The sequence below is a fragment of the Danio rerio genome, chromosome 21, assembly GCF_052040795.2.
Source record: "Danio rerio strain M-AB ecotype USA chromosome 21, GRCz13ab, whole genome shotgun sequence".
Lineage (NCBI taxonomy): Eukaryota > Metazoa > Chordata > Actinopteri > Cypriniformes > Danionidae > Danio > Danio rerio.
The window spans coordinates 31,809,711-31,835,014 of record NC_141041.1 but is presented as its reverse complement, the minus strand read 5'-3'; the positions used below and the strand labels follow the sequence as shown (position 1 = coordinate 31,835,014).

Sequence of the window (25,304 nt, the reverse complement as noted above, 5' to 3'; positions counted from 1 at the left end):
AAAGATTTGAATATACAAAAGATTTAAAACAACTGCCTGGATGTATTTTATCCTTTACTTTATATGTGTTGTTTTTTATATGAATCAGTAGGTGAAAATCATGGATGAAAAACTGCAACTGTTCCTCAGACTGAGCCTGGTGTCTTCACAGGTTTTATTTCTTGCTGTCAATTGGTGGACTTTTGCTTGCTTTGGGTTACTTAAAGTAAATATAGGGTCAGTAGAGCTGCAATATAATGGACAACAGCAATCATTACAATTACATGGACTGCAGTAACATAATTATTTACCTTATCTTGAATGTGACAATATTATGAATTGGGTGTTTACATGTGTAGCATTTAGAATATGTCTTTCATGTTCTTGTTTTAGTACGTAGATTGATAAATCTTCATACTATCATCCCACACTATTATACATACTACCTTCCCACGCAATGCCATCTGACTTCCTTTCCTGAAATTTACATAGCAACAGTTCTTTGTTATGGTACCATATGAAATTTTCAGCGTTTAATTTTGACCTTAAAAAACGCATCGTGCCATTAGTTATTTGTCAAGCTTTGTGTGCAAACAGGCAACAGCGAATACAAATTTGTGCTCAAAGCCATAATCCTTTTTTGTTTGCTGTCAAATTGCACTTTAACAATGCAATAATTCCACATTTTATTTGAATTTGAAATGGATTTGTATTTACTTTGATTATGACTTTAGTCAGATAGAGGTATTAAAAAAAAACATTTGCTGACATGGGGATCCTTAATCAGAGTATTGTCTTAATTCTGTTGACATTGTCCAAGTAAACCTACCGACTCACATTCATATTGAACTGAATTGAATCAACAGTTAACTTCAACAAAATGGCATTCTGTGAAACTGTAGGTGCCTAATGAAGCACGTCATGATTTTGCCAAGTATAATGCGATCCCAGATTAACATCTATGTTGATTCTGGAACATCATTTTTGTTTGAAATTGTAATCCATTTTATTCCCTACACCTAAACCCAACCATAACTGTAAACATTCCCAAAATAAAAGGGGGAAAATGGTTGCTTAATAGGTGCTTATACCTTACCATAGGACTAAACTTAACATAAACCTGTAAATGTATCCCTTAATTCTAATTGACTGATTGGAATGTTGTTCCAGGATCAACATGGATGATAATCCAGGTACATGTCCTACTCTGTGAGCTGAACTTAAACCTGATTTTTGATCATTCTTTGTTATTTTTTTTTACTTTTAAAAACACAGTTTGCATTGCATAAAGTACTATAGAAATAACTAAACCTGATAGTTACTGGCCAATGGTTTGTATCAAAGAGACATGTTGAGTGGTCTCCATCAGCAAGCGAGACGTGTGATAGATGGAAGTTGTGGAAGGATCGGCCAATCAGGGAAGAGCTTTAAGGCAGAGAGGACAATAGAGGTAATGTAAGGAGCAGGGAAAGCTGACACAGCAAGAAGCACAGCATAACTGAGTGTGAGCTGGGGGCGGGAAGCACCTGGGAATTGTGGGAGCTGCTCTGTGTTCTGCCACCTACATGATAAGGCTGTGTGTACTGGTGACTTTATGTGTGTGTTTTTTTTTTTTTTTTTTTTTTTGTAATAAATGTTACATGGTTTCGTGGGTTGTGGAGATCTTATTTTATTAAATGATTCAATGCATGAGTTCCCTACCAGAAGTACCAGAAGTTGTGGTTTTCTGTAACAGAAGTTCTGATGTCAAATATTTCAGTATTTCTTTAGATTGTCCATTAATAGTTCAAAATTAATTATTCCACATGGTATACACCACGCACACATGGTATTCCACACACACACACACACACACACACACACACACACACACACACACACACATACAGGCATACATGGTTTATGAGGTCAATGTGACTTTTTGGTGGTTTACGGGGACATACCTTTGCCAACATCCTACGAACATAAAACTTGTGCCAAAATTTTTTATTTGAGCTACAAAAGGCAAACAACGCTTAAAAACAGCAATTTTAGTTTCACAACACACTCAAATTAACTATGTGACATTTCACAGGCTTATGGGGCCAGACAAAATCATGGTTTACAAGGTCTGTTTACATGTTACACACAAACCTAGCCCCTTCATGGTTTAAGAGGACTGATTAACACATTTTACATATCACACTATTCTGCTATTGCAGTAAGGGTGACAACAGAACAGACTCTGGCTTTCCTCAGCTAGACCCCTGCTAAACCCATCTCAGTTGCTAAGGTTCTGCCTGTCACTTCTTAAATGACAAAATCCTATTTTGCTTATAATACACTTTTGATTTAACAATTCTGTAGGCTTATTGTGTTGTATTACAATCAATTAAACAATCTGTTTAATGTACTGTTGAACAATAACCTGAAAAAGACAGCATTTTACCATTAAAGTATGAAGAGTTAATTGTTTAAGGGCCTTTGCTCTTATTTTATAGGACAGTAGATATTTTGAAAGGCAACTTCAGATAAAAAAAAAAGAACATAATTGGCAAAGAACCTTCAACCATGAACAACCAGAAGCACAACTGTACGATAACATGTTCATTATTTTATTCTTTCACTTGGCCAGAACACAAATGTTCCCCTCTGTGAACTCTGTGTGGAGTTTGCATGTTCTTTGTGTTGGAGTGGGTTTCCTCCGGGTGCTCCGGTTTCCCCCACAGTCCAAAGACAAGCGGTACAGGGGATTGAATACACTAAATTGTCCGTAGTGTGTGTGAATGAGTGTGTATGGGTGTTTTCCAGTGATGGGTTGCAGCTGGAAGAACAACCGCAACGTAAAACATATTCTGGATAAGTTGGTGGTTCATTTCACTGTGGAAACCCCTGATAAATAAAGGGGTTAAGCCGAAAAGAAAATGAATGAATGAATGATTACAGCTTATAAACAAACTAATGGTATTTTAAAATTTAATTAAGTCGTTCAACAGATTATTCTTTTTCAAATTTAAATGTTTATACTAGAACACAACATGGTAGTGCACTAGAATACTGTCAAATACAAAACATTGCCACTCAATGACAGAAAAAAAAAAAAAAAACTTTTTTTATTTTATTTTTGAAGTCCAGGAAAACAGCAGGGGAACTAAACATGTATATACATTTTATTATGAAATGCATCAACTATTATCGCTCTGACAAGAACAAAAAATAGATGGATAAAAATAGATAAAAAGATAGATAAAAAGAAAAAAAGATAAAACTAGACATAAAAGTTTGATTCCACAAATTGAATGATACATACAGAATTATATGAACACAAAACAGATTAAAAACTAAATTTCGTAATGTGACAGTAATATAATGTGTTATAATGTGACTAATTAATATCATACACATTTTCACTTTTTTGTCACAGTGACAATATTTGACCATTTTCAAACATGTAAATAAAAAACAAAAAACATGTCTTTTTGCTACTCAACACTGTTGTAAATGTTTAGTCTGAGGGACTGCATTTGTGGGTTATGTATTTTTGTGTGATGGGTATTGCCCAGGCTCATGAAGCAGACGTGGACCTGGACTGTGGAGCAGTACCAGACTGTGGAGTAGTGGCAGACATGGGTTGAGAAGCAGAGGCAAACTGTAGAGCAATGTAGAGACTACCCTAGAGTGATGATGGACTGTGAAGCACTGGCATGGAACAGAAGTGGGCCTGGGCCATGTTTTTTTTTTTTAAATTTACATGTTTGAAAATGGTTAAATATTGTCACTCTGTGACACGGAAAAAAAAAATGAAAATGTGTGTAATAATAATCAGTCTTTTGAACTCATTACAGCCTTCACGTCTGCTTTTGTCCATGGTCTTCTCATGTAGGTTGTTCTGCCAGTGCTAGAGCCTGAAAGCAAACAAGATGATTAACTGTTAGCATCACTGACTTTTAATAGATCATATCAACTGTTTATCAATATCGTTTAAAAGTCTCTTTCTTGGAAAAAAGGTTAATCCTTAGGTGTGCACTTACACCATGGTTATACATCACACAACTACATGATTTAACAGCAACATGCTGGCAATATACTGCATGCGAGTATAACTTTCAGTAGCTGCTTTGAATCATTGTGGACTATTGAAAGTGATATGACCTTTCCATGTAAAGACTTTTCTTAATTTTAAAAAAAGGCAATCAATAATTTCATAATATTCCCTATTATATTTTTCCACTGGAGAAAGTCTTCCGTTTTTTAGTTTAGCTGAATAATAAAAAGGTAAAAACTGCAAAGGTCAATATTATGAGCACAAAAAATTAAATAAAAATATATAAAATTATAAAAATTAAAATTTATTTTTTGATTTTTTTTTTTCAGCCAGATATCGCAGAGCCCTATTTAAAAATGGCCAGATACAAAAGAGAAAGTGATAAATGGAAGACATTGACAAGAAATGTAGCATAGGAAAAAGCATTTGTGCATTTGCGCTACAAGCACTGCGATAGAAAGTCTGAACGTGTATTGAGTGCTGCTGGAAACATTGCAACTCCAACTAGGTCTGCTTAATCGAGACAATGTGTCAGCATGTTAGCTTTTCTGTCAAATAATTTAAAATATGAACCAAAAACAGTGGAGAGTTAGTAGCCTACGCTGTTTTTTTCCTCAACATCTCACTTATATTGTTATCAATAGGCTAATATTTTTTGTTCTTCTTCTTCCTATTATTATTATTATTAGTTACTATTTATATTATCACTGATACTGAAAAGTGTTATTTAGGCTATTTGTGAAGTTCTTAAAAATGTAACATTTAATTATTATACAGGAGGGGGGAACCAGTGAATATTGTCCTCACCACTTAAAAAAATGTGTAAATAAAAACAAAAAAACAAAAACTAAAAATAAAGGATAAAAGGAAAAGCATGCTCTTCATCATTTTTCATAATCTGATTTGTACATGCTGCTGTGTGTGTGCACTTAGCCTAGACGAGCAGAGTACACACATCTAAAGTTATCTTACTGTGAGCGTTTTAATGGTCAAATAGGTGTCAAAATGCTGTGTTCAGTGATCATTTATTCATTTATAAGATGCTTAAAGCACAGTTTGTTTCATATTTTTATTCTATTGTACATATTTCCCTTTGCTCATTTACAGGGAGGAAAATAACTGCATATATACAGTTGAAATCCGAATTATTAGCCCTCCTGAATTATTAGCAACCATTTTCCACCAATTTCTGTTTAATGGAAAGATTTTTTTTCAACCCATTTCTAAACATAATAGTTTTAATAACTAATTTTTTATAATTGATTTCATTCATCTTTGTTATGATGACAGCACATATTTTACTATATATTTTTCAAAGTACAAGCATTCAGATTAAAGTACAATTCAAAGGCTTAATTAGGATAATACACATGCATGCAGAGTGAACAGTCTGTGCTGTTTCTGCTTGTTTAATAGAGCGCCTCCTCTTATAGCCGGCCTATTTCGGTATAAAGGACAAAAATTTTTTTTTATACTGTATGCTATTCTATCCCCTATATTAAACACAGCAAATGTATAATTAAATATTAGAAACATAAATATTTGAAGTTTCTAAAAGCACATTTTAATGTTTAAGCATTGTTTATTGGCCGTCGGCGTCGATGATGTGCACCTCTCAAAAAATGTAACTACAAGTCGCAATGACACAGAGCGCAAGGTCGTGAATTTTTTGATGGTCGTGATTGGTCGGCTTGGCAGCGCTGACGAGTCTGGGGGCGGGACCAAGAGCCGTGCGAGTGGCGCGAGCCCAATAGAGCGATTGTTTACAAGTGTGGAGTCCCGTGAAGGAGCTCTGGATAGAAAGTTTGGTTTTGTGTTTATCTCATAGTTAAAGTTGTTCCACGTCCGCCGGTTCCAGCCTCAAAATGAGCGAGTTTGAGTCACTTGTATGTTCAGGAAGCGTTTAGAAAAAACAAAACAACAGCGAAGAAACTCAACACAGAGGAACATTAACACCTCACTGCCAACTAGCGTTTCGAAAGTGTTAATGCAGACCAACAGAGACATCGCGCAGAAGTAAAATAAACAGCTACGCGCGTTGCATGTGCCGTGGGTTACGCCGATCATAAAGCAGAAGTATAAACCAGGCTCTATAAACTTTAATTTCATAAGTGCATACAATATAATATTAATAATAATAAGACAATTAGCATGTTTATCAGGGTAGACGACATGCAGTGAGTGGATAATTCCATACGTGCAATATGTACATTTAAATCTCTCCATTTTGCTGTAATGGCTGTGCTGTGTTTGACTGGCAATAGCTTTTAGATTATAACCCGCGACCCACTTATTAATATGCAGCCTTTTTTTGATTACATGGGGCCAGTTGCACCAGCAGTGTGTAAGTTAAAATGAAGCCTAGTTGTGACTTAAAGGGACACTAATTTACAATGTACGCACTACTAAATATTTCTGTGTTGCACCATTTCACTTAGTTTAAACCTAACTCTGTGTTCCAACTAAAAATTTTCCGCAGCCTCCCCCCATGTATAATGGTAGAAAAGAGATGACGGTGAGATTAGTTTACATCGAGGAGCTTGCGATGATCTCCCTCTATTCACAGCCTTATTTTCTTCCTAAATCTCGCATTTCTTTCGGTTTGTGAATGAAGAGTTTAATTTTGTTTCAAGGAGTGTTTTGTTTTAACATACATTTCTTTATGACTGGGTTTTTTCTCCCTGCTATTTTTTCTTTAACGTGTAGAATATTTAAAAAATCAAGTTTTATGTTTTGATAACTTTGTGTAATTTGTGTGCATTCACAGCAAATTTTCAAAGAACAGTTATATGTAGATGCATTAGTTGCAGAATTCTAAATCAGTTTAACAATTGAAACACTTTTTATTTGATATTAGGTGATTTAATGCAACTACGTATGACTTTACGGAGAGCTTATGACCTTACTAACTACGGTTTGCCTTAAGAGCATGTGGTGCAACCGAAGTAAAAACAACTTTAGTTTTAAACATGCCAGTAGTTATTATTATTATTATTACTACTACTACTATTATTATTAGGCAATTTTCTAAAGCAACCCCTGTAACCAATTTAGCGCTTTTGGGTTGTTGTTGTTATCGGTTAAAGCGCAATGCCCCATTAACACCTCAGACAGGCTGCTTCATTAATAGGCAAACATTTTGTTTGAGATGAGGGCAGGGGTATATCTTGAGTATATTTCACAAGCAAGGTTGAAACAAAATCCCCGGTTATATACCTTTTACCTATAGGCCAACTTCTGGTAATGTAGGCTTATATAGGCTGTTTCTATTCACAGCAACTTATGGACTGAACTACGTGTTAATTAAAATTTCTATATTAGGCTCGTAGCAATTGATATTGGAGTCATGGAATATTGTTTGCATTTATTTTGCATATTGTTTGCAATATCCTACTTTAATAATAATAATAATAATTAATATTATATTAAAAAGTTTTTTCTATTTCTAAATAAATAGCCTACTGTAAATTAGGCCTAAAACCATTAATGATTTATATATGAAATTAGAAATGAAATTCTTAATAATATTTGTAAAGGAAACAAAAATAGGTCTTATATGTGCCGTTATATATATTTCAATTAATATGGAAAATAAGTGCATGTTTTCACCAAAACTATGATAGATTTTTTTTAAATGTGTGATTGTGTAAAACAATATAATTTGCAAATAAAATAATGATTTTTTTTTCTCTCTCTAAAGAAATTGTTACCACCTCGTTTAGAGCATCATTATGGGCATTTTACGTTATAACTAATGTGGGTCAAACAATAGATCTGTGACCGAGAAACTACAGGTTTTGGGACACACTTGTCACTACGTCGTTCTTTTCCCAAACGACACATTGTACTATGATATTTCTGCCGCGAGTTACGTTGTTGTTTGGGAAACCCAGCCCTGGTGCAGAGCCAGAGGAAGAAGCGTGCTGCGCTTGTGGAGCAGATAAGAAGCTAGAGAAGCTTCTAGACCAGGGGAGAGTTTCCCAAACAACGACATATCTAAATGAAGGGGTAATCTACTGTGTTTTAGCCTAATTATTATTTCTAATGTTTACACACTGTGAAATAGGCTAATCCAATCTTTAAAAAAAACACACACTAAATCATTTTTTGTGAATTGTTTTTATTTTTTTATTTTGTTTAATTGTTTATAAATAACATTTTAGAAAATGTTGCATATCAAGCTGTTGGTATCTCCTCGCGGTTGAAATTGGCTGTTATGCGAAAAAAAAAGAACAAATATTAGCTCGCAGGCTAGTTGCTTTTTAGATTTAATTTAAGCCTATATTCAGCTGACAGCGCACACTCAGCCGCGATACAGAGAGAAAAAGTAAATAATAGATTCTTTAATGTAAACGACTAAGAAAAACTTCGGCTTTATACTCGGGAGAGGACGTAATGAGATCTAGACTGGCTGTAAAATATATACACCAATATTAATAGTTAATCAACGCATTTTATTTTAAAAAATCTACTCATTTTAATATTGCGATTTTTATATTTTTTAGAGAATGTCTGTTTTTATTAACTTTTCTGTCATTTATTTCAAATTTTTCATTATTTTATTAATTTGATGATGTTAATATTTTACATAGGCTATTTTATATACACATCTAAAATCCTTTGGCATTCAAATTAAGGTTGTGACGATGAGGAAATTTCCCCACCGGTTAATCGACATGTGACAACACCGGTAATACCGGTATCATAGTGGGGGTCGGGGTTTCCTCTTTTCTTTCTGCTTTTAAATAGCTTATAAATGCATATAATACTTTCACTTTTGCGGGAATTGCCAATTCGGCGTAAATTGTTTGAATGGACGAATGTGATGAATGTTAGAATGTTTTTAAAACGAATAAGAAAATAAAATAGCAAGATAAGTAATTAAATTGCACAAAGTTAAATAAGATTAAACGAATGAACAAGAAACAAATATAAAAGAAAAACTTTCAAAATTACATTACAAAAATGACAGGTTGACACAGTCTTTAAAAATAAATAAATAAATAAAACATTGTAAATTGGCATTTATTAACAGTGAGGTTTACTTGTTCTTTGCGAGGAATCCTGGCCAATATGTTGACCATCTCTGGCTTAAGATGGGATCTTGTGGGGCTCACTATGTTCCCCATCGTGCTGAACACACCCTCAGATGAGCAGCTTGTTGCAAGTAAAGATACTTTTTGGTTACATTTGCTAACAGGGGGAACATGTTTGGTTGTCTTTTGTTGTCCTACCTGACTTCAATTTCTTAATGTATTATTTAGCCTATAGCATTATATATTAATAGCTTAGTCCTTATGAACAATCCGTTTATAAAATAGCCTGATTAACGAATTTATAGGCTAGTGAAGAATAAACCGAATATGAAATATGATCCTTGCATAATGATCACAACTAAACAAGCTAGCACTCATTTTATATATAAACTTTAAATAAAAAAGAAAGAAATGTTAAGAAATTAAACATTGTGTAAAAAGTAATTTTATTTAACAGGCTAAAAAAATAATCAAAATGTAAATGTATAAATATTTCGATAAGTATTGTTATGGAATATTTATAACTATATGATCTTGCTTTTTTTGGTTATATCGATACAAGCTTTGAGCTCTCTTACAAGCACAGTTGACAGGCGCAGGTGTCTTATGTCACTGTCAGTGGCGGATTACACACAGCATACCCTGGCAAGATGTTTTATTTGTTGTCGATTGGCGTGTTGTTCCTTTTTTAAAACACCTTTTATTTTTAAAATCCCTCAAGGTAATGTTGTCTATCGAGTTATATAGTCTCCCTCGGAGATATTGTAGTTCAGTAACGTGGTTCGCAGCATATAACCGTGAAGCTTAAATAGGCTGAGAATATTTTTATTAATATTAAGACACATTAATACAAACTAGCCACCCTTTGATTTTTTTTCGTTTACGTATATTTTTATCAATCGAAAAATGCAATGAATAGTTTAATTTGGTTTTCATTTTATTAGAATTAATATAATTAATAGGCTACACAACTCCTATTGGCTCGAATTGCGTTTTGACAGATAAGGCGTGACTTTCTGGCTCAAAGATATTTGTGCCTGTTAATTTCAGCGCTGTATTTTGACAGATTTCGCAAAGGCTTCAGCTGTTCTACCTGTCAGCCGGTACCAGCCTCAGTTTTGCGACTTGACCTGTGTGGCGTTTCGATGTCTGAATGATAGCGAGAGAGAGATGAGATCAGACCTCAGATTCGATGTGTAGCCGCACTTCACAGTTACTTTATAGCAATTTTTAATATTGGCTCACCTAAATTAACTTTTCACTTATTAAAAGCCGAAATATTTCCAGACAGATGAAGCAACTTTTGGTTTTTAAAAACAGCGGCCTCGGTGATAAAAGACGCGCGCACACACAGGTTACATTCTTGTAGGCATATTCATCTTTTATTTTTTTACATGAAATGCATAAAGTGCAAAAAAGAAGAGCTGAACTTCGGAAAAAGTGCTCACTTCAGTTGCTGTGATGATTGCTTTGTTTCTCTGCAGTTGGCTTGTCAATGGCGCGGCATTGCTACATCATTCTTGTTTTAATAAAAATAGGATATTTATTATTAAACACTGTGAGATGATGGTCGCGTGATTTTTAAAATGAGAGTATGCCTTGCATATTTATTCTCACGTGATAAATGAAATATGACGCATTACTATGTTCAGATTTTAATTATAAAGCATGCTCTGGTCTTAAGTAAATTATTACGAATTCTATTTTCCATTTAATTAAAATAAATATTTAATAAAAAAATAAATAAAAAAACGAATACTTGGCAAAAACAAATGTGAGGACGGTGTCACGGTAAAAACGTGATGTCACCGGTGTTGCTTCTTAAAACCGGTATCACCGTCAACACCGTCTATCGTGGCAAGCCTAATTTGCTTTGAACTTGAGAGAGAAAAGCGAATTTTACCTGCAGTGGCTGCACATTGCTCCTAAATAGCATAAAGCATTTCTTTTTGATTTCAGTCTTTTGTAACATACTTTTTTTTTTTTACCTTAACCCATTAAAAGAAAAAGTGTCATAATAAATACAATTATTATTAAAAATGCAATTAAGTTTTGTTTGACGCATAGTTAACTATGTGATGTGGGTAAATGGTGTGTTTCAATGCTGCAAGTCCTATATTTCAAACCTGCGGGAAGCACTGTAATTGATCGTTTTTTTTTTTCCCAATAAGGTGGTGTAATAAATACATTACAATTTTTAATTAAAAGTTATTCACATTAAATAATAATAATAAAAAACATTGGTTTAAAGAATGTTAAAAACGCAGGATTATGTTTTAAATAACTCCAAATCGAGGCATTCATTTTAGGCCTCTACAAACTACAAAACGTCAATGCAAATGAATGCAATACTATATGTAAAAATAAACTATTATATATTATAGTGGCCTATAGCCTATAAAAAATGGTCAATATTGCCTTATTTCTCGTCTCGCTCAGCACGTGTGCATTGAATCGCAAGTGACAGATACAGAGGAAATTAATAAAAATAATATAGGCTAGAATTAAAATAATATAGCCCACCTAGCAGTTTTCTTTAAAATTATAATAGGCCTGTATATAAAAATGGACTGAAAATTCTTGTAGGCCTTTTGTGATGTTCAGTTATAAAAATGCTTATCTGTACATTTGTAAAACTGTCCTGTTTAGGCTATACTGCTACTGCTTTTGAAAAGGAAAAAAATAGTCTGGGCTATACTTTGAATTAATCAAAAACAGTTATAGGTTCAGTTTGAAATTTAACTTGATAAACAGTTAATAATGGCACCTGATGTTCAAAGAAACATCAATGGGGCGTCGATTAGGGATGTTCGGTTCTGGGTTTTTTGGATGAGACTCTTAACTCCTAATTTTGGAGTCGGTGGAATACATATGCATTCACTTAAAATAGTGCAAGGATTAAATATGCTGTCTCATATCGCACTTTACACAATGCTACTATGTCAATTCCAACATTGTGTTGTTCTCTGGTCAGATAAAACCAGCAGTAAATCATTTCCAGCCAAAATAAAATAGTTATCAACCTAAACTTTTTTACAGCATATTTTAATTGTCTAGTTTAACTAGTTTAGTTTAACTTAGAAAATTACAATGCAATCTTGGAGACATAAAGTTAAAACATAATTTTAATATCAAAATGTTTAATGGAAAGATGAGTGGCAGTTCATTAACAAATAATCCCAACTGAGCCCAAACAATGTTAAAAACTATATAGAATAGTCTAATTATTTAGTGTAGTCTAAGTATCTAAATACTTTACAGAGAGAATAAAATAATCTGTGGTTGTTCATTTCTTTGTTTATTGATCGGTTGAAGTGTCAAAAAATAAAGTAGCTAGCTTCTTCATTTGATTTAATGACCAATTAAATATTAAACCACATACATGAAATATTTAACTTAAATAATTCATTCATAAACAAACCTAAAATAATAAATAAAAGCAGTGTGACAGAGCAGTATATGCTTTAAGGCACAGTCTCTCTTGTAAATGTGGTTTTCTTTCAAGTGTACTTTTAAATAGCTCATTACTTTACTCTTAAATATTAATGTTTGTTTGTGCAATTTGTTAATTATTGTAATTTAATAAAGGTGTGTTAATGAGACGGCAGAAGAAAAGGAGTGAGTCAGACCTAGTTTTTGAACATTTTACCTTGACTATATTTTTATTTAAAAATCCTCTTTTGGAAGTTTTTGCGTTCCCTCGCAGATGTTTTGCGTTCTCGCAAAACTGTTTTTCCACAAACACTTCCTGTTCACTTCATACATGTCAACCCTCCTGTTTTACCAGGATTCTCCCAACCCTTCCGTTTTTGCTGGAATTCTCCCATATTTCTCTTTCTTTCTATTAAAGCTGTGGGTCGATCATCGCTCTTCATATGCAACCTGTGAATTAGCGAATGCATGTATACGGATGTGCTAGGTATGATAAACTGATCCCAGATCAGCTTCTATACACACCATTTAAAGCGACACCTCTGTTATCAAACAAGTGATGAGCAGCAAATGAATCTCTCATTTTCTTTTATTTCATAACAGAGGTGTCAATTTAAGAATGCACAGATCTATAATGAAAGTATTCCATTACTTAAGTAACTGTTTGTGCTCATTTAAGAGAAAATGAGTTGTGTTTAAAATAAAACACACAGGACGGACATGTTTACATATTGTTAAGTATATTTGTCTGTTTAAACACAGATCTGAATCCTGCACTTTAGCTACTCTTTAAATGGCATGTACAGAAGTTGATCTGGGATCAGTTTATCATTCCCTGATTCAGAGGTTGCATATGAAGGGCGATGATCAACCCACAGCTTTTAATGGAAAGAAAGTAAATGCAAACATTTTTATATTTGTTTCAGAATGCTTTCAAAAATAAAAATATGAGAAATATGGGAAAATTCTTAACAATAGGATGATAGAGGGACAGAATGGCAAAATACGGGAGGGTTGACAGGTATGAAGTGAACAGGAAGTGTGGATAACGCAAAACATCTTTATGAGGGAACAAAAACTTAAAAATATATATATATATTCCTATCACTGTTTTTTTTTCTACCATCCTTTTTTTTTTCTCCCACTCAGTTTTTTTTTCTTCCACCCAATTTTTTCTTCACCATCACGTCCCTTCCGAGTCTCCGTACTAATGCCTTAAAATGTAACTTAATACATTTTTTTTAATGACATTTGATTGTAACATTTAACTTTTTCCTAACACTGATTTTGGTTGGTTAAGGTTTTATGAAGCGTGATTCAGTTCAGTTATTATTCATATCAACTCTCAGTTAAGTAATAAACAAACTAGTTGAGAATCAAAAGACATGTGAAAGAGAAACCATAAATCAGAACCGTACTGCTCTTAAAGTGAAAGTGCGTGATATTCCTGCTGCCGACTGTTTTTACCATTAATCAAACAACAAAAGAAGACAATCCCTCACTGTTCTTGACTGAAGGACTTTAGTAGCTATAATCAAAGTTTTTTTTTTTTTTTTTTTTTACAGTGAAGATGCTTAAAGCACAGTTTGTTTTATATTTTTATTCTAAAATCAGAACCGTACTGCTCTTAAAGTGAAAGTGCGTGATATTCCTGCTGCCGACTGTTTTTACCATTAATCAAACAACAAAAAAAGACAATCCCTCACTGTTCTTGACTGAAGGACTTTAGTAGCTATAATCAAAGTTTTTTTTTTTTTTTTTTTACAGTGAAGATGCTTAAAGCACAGTTTGTTTCATATTTTTATTCTATTGTACATATTTCCCTTTCCTTTTCCCCCCAATTGCTAACAATTTAATTAATGGAAAGACTATTTTTTTAACCCATTTCTAAACATAATAGTTTTAATAACTAATTTTTTATAACTGATTTCATTCATCTTTGGTATGATGACAGCACATATTTTACTAGATATTTTTCAAAATACAAGCATTCAGATTAAAGTACGATTCAAAGGCTTAATTAGGATAATTGGGCAAGTCATTGTATACCAGTAATTTCTTCTGCTGACCATCAAAAACTATTTTGCTTAAGGGAGCTATTAATATTGACCTTAAAATAGATTTCAAAATATTTAAACCTGCTTTTATTTTAGCTGAAATAAAACAAATAAGACTTTCTCCAAAGGAAAAAATATTATAGGAAATACTGTGAAAAATTCCTGAATCTGTTAAACATAATTTGGGAAATATTTATAAAAAATAATAATAATAATTTCACAGGAGCCCTAATAATTTTGACTTGAACTGATAATCATTTTGAATAATTGTGATAAAAATTATGACCAAAATAATCGTGATTATGATTTTTCCCATAATAGAGCAGCCCTAGCGGGAAGCACTGTAATTGATAAAAAAATAAGGTGTGTATTAAGGACATTTCAGTATTTATTAAGTGTTGTTCACAATAAATAATAATCATATTAATAAAAACACTGATTTAAAAAGTATTTTGTGACACCTACATCTATCATTACAAACACAGGTTTGTTTTAAAATAATAACTCTGTACCAAAGCGTTTATTTTAGGCCTGTATAAACTATAAAACATCTCTGCAAATTAATGCAATGCAATATAAAAAACAAAATTCAATATTTTGTCAATATTGCCTTGTCTCTCAGCGCACACGCACTGAACTTCAAGTAACAGACAGAAAAAATAATTTTAAATAATGTAGCACACCTTGCAGCTTTCTTTAAAATTATGATAGGCCTGTATATAAAAATAGCGCCAGACCGTTTCTCAGTATTTCGCTGGTAATGTTTTTAAATAAATAATTAGGCCAACTTAAATATTAATTTGCTATTAATGTACAGTAATTGAGACAAAATAACATAATAGTAAAATATAAATATAATAAAAGTAAAATAAGAGTAATAATAAGAAAAAAATAAGATTTTAAATAGGTAAAAATAAGAGTAAAATATAATCAACAAAATGTAAATTAAAACTGTGAATTAATAGGTAAATAAAAAGCTTATTTATTGACCATCTTAGTCCTATCACTTTAAAATAACAAACACTGTTTATCTCTATATTTAGGCTAAAACACTGCTTTATTTAATAAGACCTACTCATTGCATTTATGCTTGTACTTTCATTTTAGTTGTCTTTTAATTCTTTATGTCTTCTTTATTCTTTAATTCTATAATGAATCCTCATTGAACTTAACAAGTTTACAATGATAATAAACTTGTTCACAAGTATGTATTGATTAATGAAGAAATTATAATGCTTTGTTTCATTGTTTATCTTTATTTACAAATAGAAAAGTATTTACAGCTACTGTATAGGCTACGTTTTGAAGAAAAAAAAAGAAAAAAAACAGAACTGAACTGAAACTAAATTATTAAAAATAAACCTGTGAAACTTAATTTATGTCTTGCGGCAAAACTATTTGTATTATACTTTTAGTGATCTGCTTGAGGTAGGTCAATTTATTTTTATGCTTTTGATGAAGTAGCATTCAACTTAAGCTCTTTAGATCATGCACTGGACCGTTTCTCAGTGTTTCGCCGCAATGTCTTTAAATAAATAATTATTTAGGCCTATTTTTATTATTCATTTATTTTTTATTATTCATTTATTGTTATGTACAATAATTTAGACATAAAATGAGATAGTAAAATATAATCAACAACAAAAATGTAAATAAAAACGTAAATGAAAAAGCTTATTTAATGACTGTCTTAGTCCTATCAAAACAGCAAACACTGAACATCTCTTTGTATTTTGGCTAAAACACTGCTTTATTTATTTATTCAGGCCTACTTATTTGTTTGTACTATGTGTTTGTGATTTCATTTTAGTTAGCTTTTATTTCTTTAATTCTATTTTCCAAAATTAACCCTCATTGCACTTAAGGGCCCTATCATACACCCGGCGTAATGTGGCGCAATGCGCGACGCAAAAGTTTTTTTCAGTTCATTCATAACAATTTGCTTTTGTATGTTATTATTAGCAGTATTAATTATTATATCTATATTTATATTTGTTTTATTAAAAAAAAGCTTAGATTTGCCCACCTGCAGGTTTTAGACCATATGCGGGCAACATGTTTTTTAGGATATAACTCAGGTTTATGACAACACTTAGTTATTATTGTTCATTTATTCATTTGCTGAAAATTAGAACTGCATTTAGAAATAGTTTTGAAACAAATATTTGCGCTTAACAAACGCAATTAATTATTATTATTAGGCTAACTGATGTCTGTACGTAAAGATTTTCCTATCCACCAAGAGCGAAAGTGAAAGTAGATCATTTATCTCTCATTCTCGCGCGGTAGATGCTCTGTTTAACAGTTTTCTGTTAAAAATAACTGTTAACTGTTTGCTTGTGAAATGCTCAGTTTTTCCACTTAAACTTACTTTACGTCTTGTAAATAGCAAATGCGCTTATGACACGATGCAAGGTTATTAAAGGGAATGGGAGATGAGACTCTGATTGGTTTATTCTCAAAATACACCTATAACTCATTAAGAAAATAAACTCAACCCTTTAGATCATGCTTAAAATTTGCTTAAAATAAAAAAGGCCTAAAATGCACATTATTTTCAAAGTAATTTTAGTTACTTAGTTTCTTCCTGCATTGTTATTGACAGAAATTCTTACCATCACCACCATCACTGTCTGGCTTCCTGGATTTCTGTCAAGATTCACCTGTTATTTCCTGAAGGGAGAAAGTGAGAGAGACATTATTATTCACTTATTTAAATTATTTTATTATTTTAATTATTATTAGTTTATTTTCTTAATAAATTAAAACGTGCACTCATTGACTTCCATGTTATTATTTTTCCTACTATTGGACTTTTCTACTTTACAAGTTTATTTTTTCTGTTAAACAAAAAACAAGGTATTTTGATGGAAGAAGAAAACCTGCAATTATTGACTTCCAAAATAAAAACACCAAAAATATGGAAGTCAATGAGTGCAGGTTTTCATCTTCCATCTTCTTCTGTGTTTAACAGAAAAAGTAAACCCATAAAGGGTGTGCAAATGATGACACATTTGTCATTTTTGGGTATGAGCCAGTCACAGAGATGTTTTCTACAGAGGTTTGTTAATTCTTGACAAAAGAATTAACAAACCTCTGTAGAAAACAACTCTGTGTTGGTCAAAGCGACTGGCTCATGGAGGTACTGAAACAGAAAAGCAAAGATAAAGGAAATTCAACATTCGTTTACTTACTTTTAAAGTCAAGCATAACAAACCATGCCCTCATAAACCATGAAGAAACACATGTTATAATAGTCTACTGCTAGCACCATGTAAAACTACACATACTGTGTCCTCATAAACCATGAAGAAACACAGATTGAAGGAAGTGAAGGATGAGCAAATGATGACAAAATTGTCATTTTTGGGTGAACTATCCTTTTAAGGAGTGTCAAATAGCATTACAAAAGAATTAACAAACCTCTGTAGAAGACAGCTCTGTTTGTGTTTGTCAAAGCGACTGGCTTATGGAGGTGCTGAAAGAGAAAAGTAAAGAAAGATGAAGGAAACATGACATTCGCTTACTGAAAGCTTTAAGTCTTGCAAAACCAATCATGTCCTCATAAACCATGAAGAAACACACACGTTATAAAATGACAGTCTACTGGTAACATTGTAAACCTACACATACGGTGTCCTCATAAACCATGAAGAAACACACAGATTTAATAAAACAATAGTCTACTGCTAAGTCACATCCAAGACATACTTGGTCCTCATAAACCATGACTAAACACACAGGACTGCTACACTGCATTTAGCAGAAATAGGAAACTGTTACTTTAGCACCTAAAAAAATGGTTCATCCAAAAATGAAAATGTACTTGCTATTAATATACCCCAAACCATTCCAACCCTTTAAGGGTTTATTTCTTCTGACAAACAACAAAAACAAGATATTTTGATGGAAGAAGAAAACCTGCAATCATTGACTTTCATAATAGAAAACACAAAAAATATGAAAGTCAATGGTTACAGGTTTCCATCTTCTTTTGTGTTTAACAGAAAAATAAACCCATAAAGATTTAAAACAAGTAAAGGGTGAGCAAATGATGACACAATTGTCATTTTTGGGTGTAGTATCCCTTTACTCTGCCCTCATAAACCATGAAGAAACATGTTATAATAGTCTACTGCTAGCACTATGTAAACCTATGTAAACCTACACATACTGTGTCCTCATATACCATGAAGAAACACACAGATTTAATAAAACAACAACCTACTGCTAAGTCACATCCAATAGACATACTTGGTCCTCATAAACCATGACTAAACACACAGGACTGCTAACCTGCATTTAGTAAAAATAGGAAACTGTCATTTTAGCACTTAAAGGGATGGTTCACTCAAAAATGAACATTTACTTACTATGAATTTACCCTCAAGTGTTCCAAACCTTTAAGGGTTTATTAATTCTGATAAAAAAACAAAAACAAGATATTTTGATGGAAGAAAAAAACCTGCAATCATTGACTTCCACAATAGAAAAAAACAATAATATGAGAGTCAATGATTACAGGTTTCCATCTTTTTTAAAGTATTTTATTTTGTCTTTAAAGAAAATAATTAAACATTTGGAACAAGTAAAGGGTGAGCATATGATGACATAATTGTCATTTTTGGGTGAACTATCCCTTTAAGGAATGTCAAAACAGCTTGACAAAAGAATTAACAAACCTCTGTAGAAGACACCTCTGTGTTTGTCGAAGCATTTAGCTCATTGGTGTACTGAAAGAGAGAAGCAAAGATAAAGAAAATTTTACATTGGTTTACTAACTGTTTTAGGTTTTGCATTACAAACTATGCCCTCATAAACCATGAAGAAACACACAGATTTAATAAAACAATAGTCTACTGCTAAGTCACATCCAATAGACATACTTGGTCCTCATAAACCATGACTAAACACACAGGACTGCTACACTGCATTTAGCAGAAATAGGAAACTGTTATTTTAGCACTTAAAAGGATGGTTCATCCAAACATGAAAATTTACTTACTATTAATATACCCCAAAGCATTCCAACCCTTTATAGGTTTATTTCTTCTGATAAACAACAAAACAAGGTATTTTGATGGAAGAAGAAAACCTGCAATCATTGACTTCCATAATAGAAAACACAAAAAATATGGAAGTCAATATTTACAGGTTTCCACCTTTTTTCAAAGTATCTTCTTTTGTGTTTAACAGAAAAAATAAACCCATAAAAATTTAAAACAACTAAAGGGTGAGCAAATGATGACACAATTGTACTTTTGGGTGTAGTATCCCTTTACTATGCCCTCATAAACCATGAAGAAACATGTTATAATAGTCTACTGCTAGCACTATGTAAACCTATGTAAACCTACACATACTGTGTCCTCATATACCATGAAGAAACACACAGATTTAATAAAACAACAACCTACTGCTAAGTCACATCCAATAGACATACATGGTCCTCATAAACCATGACTAAACACACAGGACTGCTAAACTGCATTTAGTAAAAATAGGAAACTGTCATTTTAGCACTTAAAGTGATGGTTCACCCAAAAATTAACATTTACTCACTATTAATTTACCCTCAAGTGTTCCAAACCTTTAAGGGTTTATTTCTTCTGATAAAAATCAAAAACAAGATATTTTGATGGAAGAAAAAAACCTGCAATCATTGACTTCCACAATAGAAAACACAAATGATATGGAAGTCAATGGTTACAGGTTTCCATTTTTTAAGTGTTTTATTTTGTCTTTAACAGAAGAATTAAACCTATAAAGGTTTGGAACAAGTAAAGGGTGAGCAAATTATGACAAAATTGTACTGTTTGGGTGAACTATGCCTTTAAGGAGTATCAAAATAGCATTACAAAAGAATTAACAAACCTCTGTAGAAGACAACTCTGTTTGTGTTTGACAAAGTGACTGGCTTATGGAGGTGCTGAAGGAGAGAAGAAAAGAAAGATGAAGAAAACATGACATTCGCTTACTGAAAGCTTTAAGTCTTGCAAAACCAATCATGTCCTCATAAACCATGAAGAAACACACACACTATAAAACAAGTCTACTGCTAACATTGTAAACCTACACATACTGTGTCCTCATAAACCATAAAGAAACACACAGATTTAATAAAACAATAGTCTACTGCTAAGTCTCATCCAATAGACATACTTGGTCCTCGTAAACCATGACTAAACACACAGGACTGCTACATTGTATTTAGCTAAAATAGGAAACTGTAATTTTAGCATTTAAAGGGATGATTCATCCAAAAATTAACATTTACTCACTATTAATTTACCCTCAAGTGTTCCAAACCTTTATGGGTTTATTTCTTCTGTTAAACACAAAAGATACTTTGAAAACCGATGAAAACCTGTAACCATTGACTTTCATATTATTTGTTTTTTCTATTATGGTAGTCAATGGTTACAGGTTTACATCTTTTTTTTTTAAAGTATTTTCTTTTGTCTTTAACAGAAGAATTAAACCCATAACGTTTAAAACAAGTAAAGGATGAGCAAATTATGACACAATTGCCATTTTTGGGTGTACTATCCCTTTAACGAGTGTCAAAAAAGCTTGACAAAAGAATTAACAAACCTCTGTAGAAGACACCTCTGTTTGTGTTTGTCAAAGTGACGAGCTCATTTTATGTGTTTATTTCTTCTGATAAACAACAAAAACAAGATATTTTGATGGAAGAAGAAAATCTGCAATCATTGACTTCCACAATAGAAAACACAAATAATATGAAAGTCAATGGTTACAGGTTTCCATCTTTTTTTAAGTATTTCATTTTGTCTTTAACAAAATAATTAAACCTATAAATGTTTGGAACAAGTAAAGGGTGAGCAAATTATGACACAATTGTCATTTTTGGGTGCACTATCCCTTTAAGGAGTGTCAAAATAGCTTGACAAAAGAATTAACAAACCTCTTTAGAAGACAACTCTGTGTTTGTCGAAGCATTTAGCTCATTGGGGTACTGAAAGAGAGAAGCAAAGATAAAGAAAATTTTACATTGGTTTACTAACTGTTTTAATTTTTGCATTACAAACTATGCCCTCATAAACCATGAAGAAACACACAGATTTAATAAAACAATAGTCTACTGCTAAGTCACATCCAACAGACATACTTGGTCCTCATAAACCATGACTAAACACACAGGACTGCTACACTGCATTTAGCAGAAATAGGAAACTGTTATTTTAGCACTTGAAGGGACTTTTTAAGTCACGCATAACAAACCATGCCCTTATAAACCATGAAGAAACAAGTTATAAGTCAACTGCTAGCACTATGTAAACTTACACATACTGTGTCCTCATAAACCATGAGTAAACACACAGATTTAATAAAACAATAGCCTGTTGCTAACTCACATCCAATAGACATACTTGGTCCTCATAAACCATGACTAAACACACAGGACTGCTAAATTGCATTTAGTAAAAATAGGAAACTGTCATTTTAACACTCAAAGAGATTGATCACCCAAAAATGAACATTTACTCACTATTAATTTACCCTCAAGTGTTCCAAACCAACAAACAAACTAGATATTTTGACAGAAGAAGAAAACCTGCAATCAATGACTTCCATAACAGAAAACAAAAATAATATGAAAGTCAATGGTTAGAGGTATCCATCTTTTTTCAAAGTATCTTATTTGTTTTGTCAAACAGAAAAAAAGAAACCCATAAAGATTTGGAACACTTGAGGCTAAATTAATGGTGAGTAAATGTTAATTTCTGGGTGAATCATCCCTTTAAGTGCTAAAATGACAGTTTCCTATTTCTGCTAAATGCAGTGTAGCAGTCCTGTGTGTTTAGTCATGGTTTATGAGGACCAAGTATGACTATTGGATGTGACTTAGCAGTAGAATGTTTTTTTTATTAAATCTGTGTTTCTTCATGGTTTATGAGGACACAGTATGTGTAGTTTTACAATGTTAACAGAAGACTGTTGTTTTATAATGTGTGCTTCTTCATGGTTTATGAGGACATGATTGGTTTCAAGTACCAAAATAGCTTGACAAAACAATTACAAAAACCTCTGTAGAAGACAAGTCTTTGTGTTTGTCAAAGTGACGGGCTCATATAGGTACTAAAAGCGAGAAGCAAAGAAAGATGAAGAAAACTACTGAAAACTTTAAGTCTCGCATAACCAATAATGTCCTCATAAACCCTGAAGAAATACACAGATTTAATAAAACAATAGTCTACTGCTAAGTCACATCTAATAGACATACTTGGTCCTTATAAACCATGACTAAACACGCAGGACTGCTACACTGCATTTAGCAGAGATAGGAAACTGTAATTTTAGCACTTGAAGGGACTTTTTAAGTCACGCATAACAAACCATGCCCTTATAAACCATGAAGAAACAAATTATAAGTCAACTGCTAGCACTATGTAAACCTACACATACTGTGTCCTCATAAACCATGTTCATCCAAAAATTAACATTTACTCCATTAATTTACCCTCAAGTGTTCCAAACCTTTATGGGTTTATTTCTTCTGTTAAACACAAAAGATACTTTGAAAACCAATGAATATTGACTTTCATATTATTTGTGTTTTCTACTATGGAAGTCTATGGTTACAGGTTTACATCTTTTTTTAAAGTACTTTCTTTTGTCTTTAACAGAAGAAATTACCCAAAGTAAAATGTAAGCAAATAATGACACATTTGTACCGTTTGGGTGAACTATCCATTTAGGGAGTGTCAAAATAGCATTACAAAAGAATTAACAAGCCTCTGTAGAAGACAACTCTGTTTGTGTTTTTCAAAGGTACTGAAGGTACTGAAAGAGAGAAGCAAAGATAAAGAAAATTTACCATTCGTTTACTTATTGTTTTAAGTTTTGCATAACAAACCATGCCCTTATAAACCATAAAGAAACACAAGTTATAATAGTCTACTGCTAGCACTATGTAAAACTACACATACTAAGTCACATTAAATAGACATACTGTGTCCTCATAAACCATGACTAAACACACAGGACCGCTACATTGCATTTAGCTGAAAAAGGAAACTGTAATTTTAGCATTTAAAGTGATGGTTCACTCAAAAATGAACATTTACTTACTATTAATTTACCCTCAAGTGTTCCAAACTTTTATGTGCTTATTTCTTCTGATAAACAACAAAAACAAGATATTATGATGGAAGAAGAAAACCTGCAATCAATGACTTCCATAATAGAAAACACAAAAAATATGGAAGTCAATGGTCACAAGTTTCCATCTTTTTTCAAAGTATCTTCTTTTGTGTTTAACAGAAAAAATAAACCCATAAAGATTTAAAACAAGTAAAGGGTGAGCAAATGATGACACAATTGTACTGTTTGGGTGAACTATCCCTTTAAGAAGTGTCAAAATAGCATTACAAAAGAATTAACAAACCTCTGTAGAAGACAACTCTGTTTGTGTTTGACAAAGTGACTGGCTCATGGAGGTACTGAAAGAGAGAAGCAAAGAAAGATGAAGGAAACATGACATTCGCTTACTGAAAGCTTTAAGTCTCACAAAACCAATCATGTCCTCATAAGCCATGAAGAAACACACACGTTATAAAACAACAGTCTACTGCTAACATTGTAAACCTACACATACTGTGTCCTCATAAACCATGACTAAACACACAGGATTGCTACACTGCATTTAGTCTAATTAAGAAACTGTCATTTTAGCACTTAAAGGGATGGTTCACCCAAAAATGAACATTTACTTACTATGAATTACAGGTTTACATCTTTTTAAAAGTATTTTGTTTTGTCTTTAACAGAACAAATAAAGAAACAAGTAAAGGGTAGGCAAATGAGGACACAATTGTACTGTTGGGTGAACTATCCCTTTAAGGAGTGTCAAAATAACATGACAAAAGAATAAACAAACCTCTGTAGAAGACAACTCTGTGTTGGTCAAAGTGACGGGCTCAGGGAGGTACTGAAAAAGAGAAGCAAAGATAAGATTTTTTTAACATTGTTAAATTACTTTAAGTCACGCATAACAAATCATGCCTTTATAAATCACGAAGAAACACACATTATAATTGTCTACTGCTAGCACTATGTCAACCTACACATACTGTGTCCTCATAAACCATGAGTAAATACACAGATTTAATAAAACAACCTACTGCTAAGTCACATTTAATAGACATACTTGGTCCTCATAAACCATGACTAAACACACAGGACTGCTACACTGCATTTAGCAGAAATAGGAAACTGTCATTTTAGCACTTAAAGGGATGGTTCACCTAAAAATTAACATTTACTCACTATTAATTTACCCTCAAGTGTTCCAAACCTTTAAGGGTTTATTTCTTTTGTTAAAAACAAAACATACTTTGAAAAACGATGGAAACCTGTAACCATTGACTTTTATATTACTTGTTTTTTACTACTATGGAAGTCAATGGTTACAGGTTTCTATCTTATTTCAAAGTATCTTATTTGTTTTGTTAAACAGAAACAAGAAAACCATAAAGGTTTGGAACACTTGAGGGTAAACAAATAGTGAGTAAATGTTCATTTTTGGGTAAAACTATCCTTTCAAGAAGTACCAAAATAGCTTGACAAAAGAATTAACAAACCTCTGTAGAAGACAACTCTGTGTTTGCCAAAGCGACTGGCTTATGGAGGTGCTGAAAGAGAAAAGTAAAGAAAGATGAAGAAAACATGAGATTCGCTTACTGAAAGCTTCAAGTGTCGTTTAACCAATCATGTCCTCATAAACCATGAAGAAACACACACGTTATAAAA

General features: G+C 32.5%; 2 protein-coding genes across 49 annotated transcripts in view; one reads left to right on the top strand and one right to left on the bottom strand.

Moving 5' to 3' along the window:
* nrxn2a (neurexin 2a) overlaps nucleotides 1-25,304 on the top strand; it is a 762,095-nt gene that overhangs the window by 451,236 nt on the left and 285,555 nt on the right.
* The window catches only part of LOC147838859 (uncharacterized), a 29,301-nt gene continuing 6,917 nt past the window's right edge, over nucleotides 2,921-25,304 (bottom strand). For 2 of the 14 annotated variants that reach the window (XR_015520423.1, XR_015520422.1), the window contains 9 exons: nucleotides 25,136-25,186; nucleotides 24,433-24,483; nucleotides 23,941-23,995; nucleotides 21,457-21,507; nucleotides 20,403-20,457; nucleotides 19,211-19,261; nucleotides 17,952-18,006; nucleotides 17,144-17,201; nucleotides 3,730-3,863 (listed from right to left, as the gene is read on the bottom strand). Coding sequence is in view for 5 of the 14 variants with exons in the window: in XM_087301717.1 (XP_087157843.1) it covers nucleotides 23,269-23,336; nucleotides 23,941-23,995; nucleotides 24,433-24,483; nucleotides 25,136-25,186 (225 nt within the window). In the remaining 9 variants the exon portion in view is untranslated. Of the gene's footprint in view, nucleotides 3,864-17,104; nucleotides 17,202-17,951; nucleotides 18,007-19,210; nucleotides 19,262-20,402; nucleotides 20,458-21,122; nucleotides 21,177-21,456; nucleotides 21,508-23,227; nucleotides 23,337-23,940; nucleotides 23,996-24,432; nucleotides 24,484-25,135; nucleotides 25,187-25,304 lie in introns of those variants that run through there. The other 12 variants (XM_087301721.1, XM_087301720.1, XM_087301717.1 and 9 more) reach the window with 12 other exon arrangements.